The 14,498-nt window shown below is 34.1% G+C and overlaps 1 protein-coding gene across 1 annotated transcript; it reads left to right on the top strand.

The window, feature by feature from the left end:
* Positions 1 to 116: 116 nt before the first annotated feature.
* On the top strand, positions 117 to 12,584 carry Alg9 (alpha-1,2-mannosyltransferase Alg9). The gene is made up of 9 exons (XM_088232686.1): positions 117 to 293; positions 1,096 to 1,253; positions 3,309 to 3,495; positions 4,836 to 5,035; positions 5,933 to 6,213; positions 6,762 to 6,916; positions 7,827 to 8,017; positions 10,616 to 10,837; positions 11,474 to 12,584. Exons 1-9 carry the CDS (start codon positions 160 to 162, stop codon positions 11,767 to 11,769), a joined length of 1,824 nt encoding a protein of 607 aa, XP_088088812.1. The 5' UTR covers positions 117 to 159; the 3' UTR covers positions 11,770 to 12,584.
* The last annotated feature ends 1,914 nt before the right edge of the window (positions 12,585 to 14,498 follow it).

Raw genomic sequence — 14,498 nt, 5'->3', positions numbered from 1 at the left:
CACGAACGCGTTTTAGTGGTAGTAAGTACCTACTTGCAAATTATTAAATTTTGGGAAAATTAATTTTATCTGATCTAAATTTTAAACTATGAAAATAAAAACTGACAACACTACCTGTCATTGTATAGTTGTCAAATTTCTTGAATACTGGATGGCGAAATGCCGCCTATTTCATATATTCGGCAGCGTAATTTGCAAAATAAAAATGGAAGTAAAAAGGCTCCGTCTATCAAACAAAGAACAACAACGAAAAGTTTGATCGGAAAACATCCCTCAAAAAATGAAGAGTTCCGGTGAGGCAATTTTTATTCATGACATTCTATTTGTATTTTTGAATCATTATCTGTGATCGCGAATTGTGATCTTATAGCCTCATCAGCTTTTGCTTAGCTCTGCAATCTTAAAAATCCAGCATTAAGTTAGTTTTCTTTGCCATTCTTATTTATTTGATCGTTCACATGAACGTGATAAAGATAATTATAACATTTTATGACTATTTATATACCTAAAATACCTATAATCTTTTATTTTTGATTTCCCCAACAGTTTTAAATGAAAATGGAATGGGGGGAAATAAATACATTTTTTAGCATAAAATTAATATTTTTTGCGTTTTCCAATTTATTAAAATACTTGAATTTTGGGGCCGTTTTCAACTAGTCAGAATAGTAAGCGAATTGTGGCAGAGTGGGGTTTGAACCTTGGACCACTGACCCATCACTCCACGAGTTTACCTTGCTAAACATTACACTACTAGGCGGCAGAAGCAAGCAGTGTTTTTTTAAATACTTTTTATTTAATTTAATTTAGCTATACATCGAGTGATTTCCAAAAATATTTCTGTTATGATTCATATTATCTTCTTTTTTGCTCTTTCTTTTATTATTCTATTCTTTTGTTGTAATATTTTATAATATGAATAGAACCGTGATTCTAAGTTAGTATAAGTCCTGATGATGAGATAGTAATCTCGAAAACGGTCGACGTAACTAAAAATTAAAGTGATTTGAAAATACTTAAGCCTTTATGTTAGAATGGATTTTCAAAATGCGCAATTTAACATTTTGCTAAACGTAAGTATTTGTAATCTCGCAGAGAGGTGATGGTTTCGGAAGCCCCCGGAAGTGTATCCCTTCCGGGGGGTGCTGCGGCCTTCAGAGCTCTGCTGTCGGCGCGTTTCTGCGCTGCAATGTGGTGTCACATTACGGATTGTGACGAAGTTTTCAACTACTGGGAGCCTCTTCATTTTTTGGGTAACTTTTATAAATGTATTATTGTGTATATTGCGCATTTTTTATTTAAATTACAATTAAAATTCACCTTAAGGGTGTAGTACAATAACTATCCCAACGTATCTTGCAGCTACTGAGCACAGGTGGTTAGGATTTTAGTTCCTCGGCAAAGGAAATTATAGAAAAATTAATAAGAGCTTGATTATAACGAGCTACAGAGCACATGAGCGGTTGGCATTTTGGCTCTATTTACATTTAAAATTATGGTTTTAGTACAAAGATTGGAGCCAGCCATACGGACAAAAGTCATTCTAGGATTATCAATCACGAAGTTAGCTATAGTTTACAGCAAAACAATGGGCTGTAGGTACTCAGGTCGACGGCCTCAAGCAAACCAAAAATGGATCATTCCATATCAAATCAACACAGGGAATAAACCTGACCACCTCAGAATTTGATGAAATTTGATATGAAGGTTGTCATAGAGATTAAGAAAAATGCCAATATTTTTTTTTCAAATATGTCAAACGGTTTCAAAATAATGGCTATCTAAATTTTCCCAAAATCTACCAAAAAAATGCAACCGACATATTTTGAAATCACCATAGCTTATCTCCTAATTTAGCTAGAGATATGGAAGAGGTGTCATTTTACTTAGTTTTAAATGCTATTTTTTTTATGTACAGCACAACATACTTTGTTGAAAAAAATATTTTTGAAAAATCGAATTCAAAATTTTTATTTTGATTTTCTCAAAAATTGCATTTTTGAAATTAAAAAAAAAATCCTTTAAATAGTTAATACTTTTGGTAAGAGATTGTCAAACCTTCAATTTGGGAGGCTAATGGGTTATAGTTAAATAATATTTTTTTAAAAGGGTGTTTTATGAAATTGTTAGTCTTATGAAACTGATAGTCTTCAGAGAATCATTTTTCCTAATCTCTATGAGAACAACCTTCATACCTAATTTAATCAAATTCTGAGGTGGTCAAGTATTTTTTTATATTTTAAAAACAAACCAAAACAAAAATTTACAGCGCTTTTAGAGCATATATGGGCAACTCGGCGAAGTAATAGAGAAAGAAATTCATAGTTCCAGGAAGGGATTTAATAATGGAGATGACACGGGTCCTCGTAGTGGCGCCACTCTACTGGTTCGTGGTAATCGCAAAGCATTCTAAGTCATTTGGTAAAAAATAATTTATCAAAGAGTGTCTGCTAATTTATCGACGTTGCAAGTATAATCTGTCCTGGAAAGAAAAAATACTTCGAGAGAATATGTTTGTCGAGACGTATTGTTGTCCGATGTATAGAAAGGATGGCTGATGATATCAAAAAAAGTTTAAAAGAGAGGATTATTGGATTCGAAGCAGTTTCAATTGCTTTGGATGACAGCACAGATGCCTCTGATACAGCACAATAAGCAATATTTATTAGAGGAGTTGACGTGGACTTCATTTTATTTTATTTATTTCATTTTATTTAATGCACAAAATACACAATTTTACATAGACACAATTATATGTTTTTTATGTCCCGACTTGTTAGAAAATTCCGTGTTAAGTCGGGACTCTTCGATATATAAATATCACAGAAGAATTATTAGCTCTTCAGCTGTTAAAAGAAACAACTACCAGTGAAGATATATTTGAAGCTGTCAACATAGTTTTATTTTAGTTTTTATTACTTTATTATGTTTAATAATTTGGTCCGGCTTTTGACTCGGAGACAGAATGACAATTTGGCCCCAGACCTAGGAAAGGTTGCCAAAGAACGCTTTTTTAAATATTTATTACATTTCGTAATCTTCCCATGAATATATATATTTTTTTGTTACATTTTGAGAATGTGTTTTGAAATTCAAATATTTATCTAAGTAAATTCCGAGATACTTAATTTCATTGATAGCTACTCTCAGGTAAAAATCCTGAAAAGGGAAATCTGGATATACCGCATGTACTTTACCAATGCAATGCCCAATGTACCTTGTACCTTAATTTTCAATTTCTGACAAAGATTTGGTTCCACAATAATTTTAAGTTAATGCTGATTCAATAAATATATGTTTTTTTCTAGTTTATGGTTCGGGATTGCAAACTTGGGAGTACAGTGCCGGGTTTGCCCTGCGTTCGTACGCCTCCTTGTGGCTAGGGGGCGCGCCGGCAGCCATCTTGGGCCAAGCGGCCGGCGCCCCCGTGGCATTCTATGTAACCCGCTGCGTCTTGGCTCTGGCCGCTGCCTCGGCAGACCTCTATTTCTACAAGTGAGTGGTATTCTTATTCTTGTAGATGGGGGTCAGTGCTAAATAAGCTCTTGACGTCACTGCTGCCTGTGTAGATCTATTGAGACGGGTCCCCGTAAATTAGATTTCGCCCTACAAACCTAGAATTTTAAAGAGCCAAGATAATAAGTGGAGGGCGAGTGTTCTCCTCCTCCAACTACTTAAAATAATGTACAAGTGCTCTCACATCCTCAGGTTTAACCAATGGTCTACCGAGAGCTAGGCTTCTTTTGCAACATAAAGCATCACATTCGCATTGAATGTAATAGGTGTTTCAAATATCATAATTAATCATTCAAATTATCAACAACTAGTGATGGTCGGAGACAAAAACTTCAGGGGGTGCAAAAGAAGACTCACCTGACGGGCTCTGCAGTGTAACGAAACCGTAGATTTTGGGTTCAATTCTCGCCGTGGACAAGGAAAAAGAGAGTTTTGCTTCTTTGTCCTTGTAGTGTATTTAATAGAAAAACAAACAAAACACAGAATTGGTAAAATATACACATTTATGTGTACATTTTAAAATTCCATAAAAATTATTTATTATAATTTTTCATTCTTCGTTTCTTTTTTTGATTAATAGCGTATAATTTTCTCATTTTTATTGCCAAAAAAATTGTGAACAATATTTTGAGTTTGTCCAAATTTTTGTAGACAAGGACTGGATTCAACTCCCTGGGGAGCTGTTTATATTAACATTATATATATTATATTAACTTCACAAACATCAACAGATGAAAGAATTGAAGGAATATAGATGTTCAATATAGGCAGAATGGTGAATGTTACACAGTGTGTAAAGTGGCCACTTAAACCAGCCATTGACAGGTCATAAGTCCTGTAGATGCCTAGACTTCTATATTACCTTTTCTTAAATGTTCTTCATCTCTGTTATAATATGTTAAAAAAATTGTGTTTTAATATTTGCACTTTTTTTTATATCTAGTGTATTCTTCCAGTATCCTTTATTAAAATTTAAAATAAAATGTATACCCACACACTGGCAATTTCTTTGTGCAATTTTTTTTGCATTTATGTAATAGTGTTTATGTATGTTATGTATACCATTTCTAAAATGCTAAGAAAATATTATAATTAATGAAAAATTTTAAAAATAGAATACTTTCCGTGTTAAAATGGAGTAAAATTTTAGTCCTTAGTCCCTTTTACAATTGTTTTTTTCCTGATCATCTTCGTTAATATTCAATCAAAATTTTCTTTTATGGCGTAAATCATCTTTTTTGGGATAGATTGCCTTTAAAAATAATACTATGGTTTCGGTTTAATTTTTAGTTTCTATAATGAATGTCATTCATTCCCAGGGCTATCGGTGAGGAATTCGGAGTCCAGGTGGCTCGGCTGTGGTTCTCTCTGTCACTGGCAAGCACTGGCTCTTTCATCAGCGCCTCTGCTCTACTCCCGAGTGCCTGGTGTTCCACCCTGACGACTCTGGCCCTCGCTGCCTGGTGGAAAAAGAACTATTCGTTAGCTGTCGTAGCCGTAGCCGTCAGTACTCTTATGGGTAAGGTATACATGTAAATTATTTATTATTGTTTTGCACATTTCCTTTGTGAAACAGCATGTTAAATATAAAATGAATAAAACACTGTATTTTACACCACACATTTTCTTGTTCTTATCAATATAAAACTCGTGTGAACATCGAGAAATTTTAATATTAGAATTGAATTATTCTTCAAGACAGATTTGAAGATGGACATTGTCATCCCTCTGCTCAGGGACATGAATATCGTCGGCCTAACTTGTAAAGCTCATAAGTTCCACGCTTATTTTTGTTCAGGGTAGAGTTAAAACCGTTTTAATTTAGTAGGGAATGGTAGCAAATTTTTTATTGATATTTTTCATTTTTAACTATGAAACACCGTTCAAGATTTACACACATATATATTATTTGAAGTCCTAACAGAAAATTCCAAAGTTGAATATAAGTTAGATCACAATTTTCGAGTATTCAGAATTATCCATCATCAGGTTTAAATATAAACATTTTTTGCTGATTTTTGTGGTCTAACATATACAGCACAAATAAACATTAAAGCTGTCCTTAGGACCGTAAGACATTTGATAACATTTTACACATATTTAATTAATTAATCAGTTTTCCTATACAATCCTACTCTATATCTCCACCGGCATCGCTAAGGCCCAAACCGAAAGCAAACATCTGTCTTTATTGAGGGTCCAGCACTTAGCTTATAGATACTGTGGTCCCTAGCTAGGATTTTCTACTCTGAGCGCGTCCAAAACAGTTTAATAATAAAAAATGAAAAAAAAGAGCACATGACATGTTTAAACTAGTGTCAGATCTTAGTCAACGAAACTATTGTCAGATCTTAAGCAATGAAATTTGTGTTTCCCAATGCATTGTTTTTAAATTATTGGTTGTTATTTTCCCCAGGCTGGCCATTTGCGGCTCTCCTGGGCGTGCCCATAGCGGTGGACATGTGTTTCCGTCAACCTGGGCAGCTTCTCACCCTCCTTCGCTGGTCGCTGCTCAGCATCACCTTCATCCTCGGCCCCAGTGTGTACATCGACTCGCTGTACTATGGCAGACTGGTGATAGCCCCACTGAACCTCCTTAAATACAACGTGTTCTCGGATCGAGGTCCCGACCTGTATGGAGTGGAGTCGTGGACGTTTTATTTTGTGAATGGCTTCCTGAATTACAATATCATATGGGTGAGTTTATAGTGATGTAGAATTTTGTTCATTGTTGCGGGAGAAGCTCTACCCCAGTTGGAGATGATCAGAAGAAACAATGTTCATGTTTGATATGTATTTATTACATGTTAAATAAAATACAGAATTGGGTTATGAAGCGCGAGAGTAACGGCGATAGCTGAATTGAACTGAGTTGACTGGCTGGCTACATTGAGCTGACTGATGTTACCATATATTTTTATTTTAGTATTATTATTCGTTATAGGCAGGCGCCTTTGCTGATGCGCCTATATCTTGTGTACTGCTTTTTGTCTGCGTTCTTCTTCCTTTAAAAAATAAATATTTAAGTCCTTTTAAATGTTTATTAAATAATAATAATAATAAACATTCAAAAGAACGAAAAAACAACTAAAAATCATATAATCAGTAAAGAGTACGCATCCACCAAACATCCGTAATAATTCATGTGGAACTGGATGCAGATAAGGATCTTCTAAAGTAAGCGGATGCAGAGCTCGTTACAACCCCGGTCGTGAGGTCTGACTGTTGCATTTGTTTGATTGTAGATAATGGCTCTGCTGTGTCCTTTCCTCTTGATGGTCTACCACTCCCTCCCGAGTAGTCGCCCCCGAGCATACTCCCGCAAGCCTTACTGGCTCAGCCTGTTCCCACTCTACTCCTGGCTGCTCGTGTTTTTCTCCCAGCCACACAAGGAAGAAAGGTAATGTGCTCTTTGAATCACCTTTTGTATCCATAATAAATTCTATCGTTGAAAAAGTTTACCAAATGCTGGGCTTCATTTTAAGAATTTCCAAACCTTTTTAAAAACCAAATGCATTAAAAACTTTATACAACAGTTTTGTACGCAGTAATTTGGAAATTGCATCCGTTGAGTGGAGCCCACAATACATAACAAACATTGAAAGGATTAAAAACCTTCAATGAAATTTTTTTAAATACCTAGATTATAAAAACAATAAAACGCTTTGTACTTACAGCCAATCTGCCAAACAAAATGGATTTTTTTACCCTTGAAAATAGACGCACTGTATCTGAATTATGCTATTTACAGAAATGATTAAATAATGAAGTAGACTCTTTTAACCTACTCTCCAAAATCAATCTTAATGTCCCCTTTCGCGTGACAAGAAATAAGTATTTATTCCATCTGCCAGTCTGTAGCTCTAACTAGGCACAACACTCTTTCCTCTATCGTTCTTGCTCTAACTATAATGCTTTTTTTCATCTATTGATATATTTTATATGCCCCTTAATTTATTTAAAAATAAATTAAGACTCATTCTTTCTGGCTGCGATACGATCCCATTTGTTATTTAATGATGCTCACACTTACACGCACCTGAACACTTACTCCCACACAAAAACATATAAACACACCTCTACGCTTACTCCCATACAAATACACATAAACACACCCTTTAGTTGTACTACAATTTAATATGTATGATTCTTATTTAGAAACTTCGCTGGTCTGTCTTTAAACCGTATGTTTTTTATGTTATTATATCATTATTGACTGTTTGTTTCTTTAAAATAAATAATGAACTACCACTGTGAATTTTCACTTACAAACTTGAATGTTTCAAATAAATTATTGATTATGTTTTTAGGTTCCTGTTTCCGGTATATTCCATGATTTGTCTGTGCGGAGCTATCGGCCTGGACTGCGGACAGAAGTTGTATGTGCGCTACCGCAACGCTCTCCGCTCCCTGTTTGCGAGCCGACACTCTTCTAAAGGGGAATCTCAGACCTCCACTACACACGTCATGGTGGCTTTCATCATAGTGGCCACAACTCTCAGTAAGTTTATTTATTTATTAGCATATCACACCTTGAGAATAAAACCGTAGTATGTGCAAATACTGTAGTTTAGAGTTATGAGAGTTTGAAAATTTCACTTTGCTTGAAAATCTTTTTTATGTTTTTTTTTTTTTTTATGTATTATTTAATTTAAAATTACTTCCCTTTTGTACTTTCAAGCTTGTGACGAGTGTGATTGTTTTGTATTACAACCTAAAAGATGTGAAATTTGCACTTGCTTCAGTTTAACACTCAAAATATAACAAACCATCACGCCGTTTCCACATAGGGGTAGATAGAGAAGATAGAACGCCACATCCTGTCTTTGCATACATACCTCGCTTCCTTTACATTCGTACATCTTCTCATGCACGCACGCCGATTATTTCTACTCTTGACATGTCCATCTTCAAGTATTTGATAGACTTGATCATGCTTTGTTTTTCTCAGTCTTCCTCGTTTTCTGCATTCATCAACATTCGCATCGTAGATCCTTTTAGCTGTTCATTCGCTGTCCATTCGCTCTACATGTCCAAACCAACCCAGCATCCCTTTCTTGATTCTGTCGATTATGCATATCTCAGCCTTACATAGTTCATGGATCTCGACATCATACATCGTTTTACCACACATTCGCCCTAGGGATCGCATTTCGACAGCATTTAACCTACTTTCATCATTATTTTTCCAGTTCCATACATTAGAGTTGGCTCTAGAACTCCATTGTGAACTGCTAGTTTGGCCTCCTGCAACAAACATTTGTTTGCTATAGTAGATTTTAGTGCCCTGTTCACCCTGTTTCCGGCACTCACCCTCCTTTCAATATCTTTCTCAGTCTTTCCATCCTTAGTAAACATACTCCCAGGTACACAAATTCTGGTGCGATATATGCACTAGAGATGGTAAAAAAAAAAGAAACGGTTATTATTTCAAAGCAGTTATTTTTCCAAAACAGCTGAAACACTTTCACAAAAAAATTAAACTGTTACTGTAAAGGAAAACTAGTCAGGATATTGTTAACCCTTAATTGCATAGTGTATCTAATTTGATACATACCACAAAAATGACCATAAAATTACATTAAACAAATAATACTAACGATTTTGTAATGTTACAAATTTGATTAGACAAATTAGATTAGATTAGATTTTTTGTTTACTATTTTACTGTTTATATGTATTTCATTGCTATGTAATTATCCTTTATTTTTTTAATACTCTGTTATATACCTCTTATGTTCCTCCATCTGTAACGAATCCTCCATCGAAACGAGTCATTGGATGATATATGAATCAACAAGGCAACGCTGTAAAATTCCTAAATTCGAATGTCAATGTGTTGTACAATTATGTAAAGATTAACACATTTTTTCATTCCTAATATTTCCACAAGTGTAACCATTGCATAGTGTAACAAATTTGATGCATACCTATTTTCCTTATATTTTCTATCTAGGTTTTCAAAAAAAAAAATTCTGTCCATTTTAAGCGCATTTATTTATTTATTTATTAACGGACATTGTCTGTTTAAAACATTAAAAAAAAAAAAAGTAGCATTGACAAACATAAGGGACATCGAGACAAGATCTGGACTATTTATTTAGTGCTCGTTTAAATCGTTGTAAACTTAAACAAAAAAAGTCCAGATCTTGTCTTGAGTTAACAATATGACAAAGGCGGGTCATTGGAGAATTTAGGCCATAGTTTGTTCTATGCTGATCGATGAACAGTACTTCATTGTTTCTCAATCTACGAGTCGGAATATTGAATTTTACTTGTCCCAGTAATGATGGAACATCGATTATACCATTTAGTATGCCGAACATATATATGGAGTCAATATTAGTTCTACGTTTTTGTAGACTAGAAATATTTAACATTGACTCTATTTCAGCATAAGAATAATTATCTCTCTCTAGTCCGAGCATCCACGCTATTTTTCGAAGCAAGCGATGTTGGACTGATTCAATGTGATTTATGCGATTGACATAGAATGGAGACCAGACCACGGAGGCATATTCTAGAAGAGGGAATTGAATTATCATGAATTATCATTTAAAAAAACAATAAATAATTATGCTATGAAGGGTTTATTCACAAATTAAACTGCTTCTAAGAAGCTGTTTCTTCTTCCGAGTGGAGAATTAAGGTCATAAAAATAAAACAATTAAAACATTCAAATGGGTAGATAGAGTGTCATCGGAAAGCGTCTGGATTTTATAATAATATTTTTTTGTTTTAAATTATTTTGTACACATTGTGTATATACTGTTTATTAGTTAAGGTAAAACTAGGTGTTAAAATTTTATTTTTACAATTATCTAAATAAATACATTGCATTACATTTCTATTTCTTTTTCCCGTACTGTTAGCAATTTGACATCCGTGCTAGGTAATCTGTATTTTGCGTGGTTTTATTATTTGTTTTTTACGTAGGTACAGGAAATGCGTGATTCACCTTCTGCACTGTCCTTAAGATGATAGGTTGGTTTCCGGGCGACTTCCACAAATATATTTTTAAACCTACTATTTGGCAACCCTTACAGTACTCTGGGTGTCTTCCTTTTCATCAGTCCTAGTTGGATATGTTCTGTTCCAGGTGTATCTAGGAGCGTGGCCCTATTCCGCAACTACCACAGCCCGATGGATGTTCTGCGCGGTCTGCCTGAAGAGGCGGGAGGCCCGAGGACCGTCTGCTACGCTAAGGACTGGCACCGCTTCCCCTCCAGTTTCCTGTTCCCTGACCCGCACTACAAGGTCGCCTTCCTCAAGTCACACTTCCGAGGAATGCTGCCGGCGTACTACTCGGACGTACATAATGGTAATCAATTCATACTATAACTAATTTTGTGACATAGAGGTTTTTTATTTACTGTCAAACCAACCAACAGAGAGTGGCCCATTTCGCATGTATCGTTCAATTCCACACAGCACGATAAAATTTACCCAAATATTTCAACTTTGAGATTTCAAATTTTGTCCGCCCCATGGTCTAGTGCAGCTCGCCAAGCTTTCATGTGCGTCCCGAAACACATTTATTATCAGAAACATGAACATGAAACAAACACATAGAAAGTAATGATGTAATAACTTATATTTACATGTAAGTTATTAATTAAAAAATACTTGGTACACTTCCTCTTATTTGTTTGACTAATTAGCGCTTTCAACCCTCTAATGGGCATCTTCAGACTGGTGTATACAAGTTATTACATCATTGCAATGGAATTATATTAAGAATTGTCAATAAATAATTTAAATCACATACAAAGTATTTGAATTTTATTTAAGTATTAAATTATCTAGGTATGCAGTCATTAATTTATTTTTATTTAATACTTCACAAGAATATATTATGTAATTGAATCAACAATGTATTTTTCACTGGAAAAACCTATGCCGAGGAAGACATTACGAATGCGGATTTATTTGAAGCATTTATTTTTATTCTTTTCAGCTACAATGTTGTCACCAGATCATTTCAACGATATGAATCTAGAAGACCCTCGCCAGTATACAAACATATCCAACTGCCATTACCTCGTCAGCTCGACGATTGGAGAAGCCACTTCTCTGGAGCCAAACTACTCCCTGGACACGGAACATTGGACCATCCTGTCTTCCCTTCCGCTTCTCGATGCGGAAAAATCCGACAAATTCTTCAGGGCTTTCTATATTCCGTTCCTCTCTGATATGCACATCACATTTGGCGAATTGCACTTATTAAAAAGTAATAAACTCAAAGGCTCTTGAAAACAACTTAATAATAGAAATCTGAGGAAAGAATTGAAAGATCACTAACTATTAGTAGAATCAAGTTCTACAACGTACGAAGGGTTTATTTAAAATCTAAAATCGTACGAAGGGTTTATTTGAGGACTTAATGTTGATCAATTTTAACTACTAAAATATAACTAATCTGTCAAAAAATTGTCGAAAGTAATTGAGGGCGCTGGTGTTCTTATAACTGTCATTTTATGGTAACACTTTAAAAAAAGCAGTACTGAAATAGAACATCGTAATCTTGTCATAACCGATCACAAAACAAGCCATTTATAATTTGGTTTTTCCAACTGAAAAATCAACTACATATTTTGAATTTTTCCGGGGTGGGATTCGAATCTCATACCTCCTGCTCTGGAGTCTGGGACACTACCCACGGGACCACAACCCGACTAATTTTGTGAATAGTTTCGCAAAAGGGTAGGTGCTTTCATTGAAATACATAGTGTTGTTTGATATTAGGCCCTCGATTATTCTATATTACTTCTTTTTGTACTTAATATTGTAAAAGATGCAAGGCATTTTACATTTTGTCATAGTTAATTACATGGGCATTTAGATAGACAATAGTATCCAAAACTGACCCCAGTAGATAAATATCCCCATACATAAATTGTTCCTGTGTGATTAAATGTGTCGTTTCTAAAATAAAGAGTATAAAATTTTATATCAAACATTGTGTCCTGTGTTGAATTTACAATATTATCTTCAGTCAAGGAATGAGGAAATTTATGGGTTATTTTATTTTGTTATTTGTAAATAGACTATTAAACCAGCAAAAAAAATGTTTACATGTATCTAAAACATTTAAGTTTGTAAGTGAAAATTCTTGATGGAAGTTCATTGTAATTTATTATATAAATAAAACACGACAGTCTCGAAGATGTCGCGAAAGCGATGAAACCGTTCACTGGATATTCCAAATTTGTGGATTAAAGTATCACTCGTGTTTTATTTATATTATAAATTTTCATGTATCGACTACGATTTTTTAAGTTTTGTAATTTTTTTTCAAAAGAAATATTAGCGTTCTTATAATATACCCCAATATTTAAATTTTGGTTACCATTTTCAACGAGTTGCGAATAACTCATCATTAGAAAATGGAAATCAAGTTAGGGTAGATTGGGGTTCGAACCTCGTACCTCTGATCCGTGAGTCTGCAACACGAGCCACGGGACCACAACCCGATTCAATTATTGCGGTGAGTTGTCCCGATCGATGACTGGCTTTCCGGAAACCGGAAGTCTATCACAACACCATCATTGCTCATTGAAAGTATGTAGTCCATTTTTATTATTTTTTTAAAAGAAACTTGGCCGTACAATTAAATACTCTTTTTATTTTTACCACGTGAAGAAAACATTTTTTGTATCCAATTTTCCATTGCACTGAACTTCCTCATTTTACTACCAAAATGCTTACACAGTAAATTGGTATTTTATACTTTTTACCCCAGAGTTTATAGAGATATAAATATTTTACAATAAGTTGTTTTTCAATCTAATCATATTCAATTTATCAGTGTTGTGTTATTTGTATTTTGTTTAATTCCGTTTTTTTGAGCTGATTGAAAGTTGTTTGTTCAGTATGGTCTAATTTTCTATTTATTTTAAAGAAACAAACAGTCAACAATGATATAGTAACATTAAAAAAAATACAGTTTAAAGACAGACCATTAATTAAAACATTCAAATAATGGCTAACAATTATTAGTTCATGTTGATTGTAATTTACTACAGGAATATTTTGGAAAATTGTATAAAAAAATTGATGAAATTATCACCTTCCATTTTTGTGTATTTATGAAAAGTAAATCATGATTAGGTTAAAAACTTAGTAATGGAAGAATGAAATAAAACTTGATAATCAGTGTTCAGTCAAATATGTATTTTCCGTAATAAAACATAAAATTTGTTTATGAGTTGCGCATTTTCTGTTATTCAATTTCGATTGTGGTTAAAATGCCAAGTGCCTAAATTTTACTAATAAATTGGAAAAGAAATGTTAAAAAATAATGCTATTTTAACTAATTTTTTGCGTTGTTTTCTTGATTATTATTAACCTATTTATTTTTTTAATTCTAAAGCAGCCATAAGCAATACATGACTAAACATGGCTCCTCTTTATTAAATCTCATTTAAATAAGAGGTTATGTTAATATCTCGGAGTAATAATGCGTCACAGCTGTAGAAACAGCTCTCGCAGCTTGCACAGAACAAAAGCGTTTCAGATTTTTGGTTTAGTTTTTTCAACAACAGACATGTAACGATGGTTTCGTGGCAGTGCAATTCTCAATCTGAGTACCTACGGCCCATCGTCTTGCTGTAAGCTTTAGCTAACATCGTGATTGATAATCCTCGAATGATTTTTGTCCGTGCGGGCGGCTCTACAGCGATAGCGGCTTATTACTCTGAGGTTAATATGCATCATACAGTGAAGTTGATAACTCACGTAATGTTTTAAATAGGGATGTATTCTTTACCGAATTATAGGTGATATTTTGGTGGTCCCGGTATGTCAAAATCGGAGATATTTATTTGCTGATACACCAATGCGTTGTGAGTTTAGTGCTTTAGAAAACCTAACTCAGCTTATTAAAGTTAATTTTGATTTTTACTTGATGTCCATTAAATTTATGTAAGCAACTTCGTTTGTGTCTTATTTACAGATTACGCCTTTTAATTTCACTATCAGTA

The sequence above is a fragment of the Micrasema longulum genome, unplaced genomic scaffold, assembly GCF_059751315.1.
Source record: "Micrasema longulum isolate JH-2025_06_02 unplaced genomic scaffold, ASM5975131v1 h1tg001009l, whole genome shotgun sequence".
In the NCBI taxonomy this organism is placed as follows: Eukaryota; Metazoa; Arthropoda; class Insecta; order Trichoptera; family Brachycentridae; genus Micrasema; species Micrasema longulum.
The sequence above is the reverse complement of the archived record's forward strand: the minus strand, read 5'-3'. Positions and strand labels throughout refer to the sequence as shown.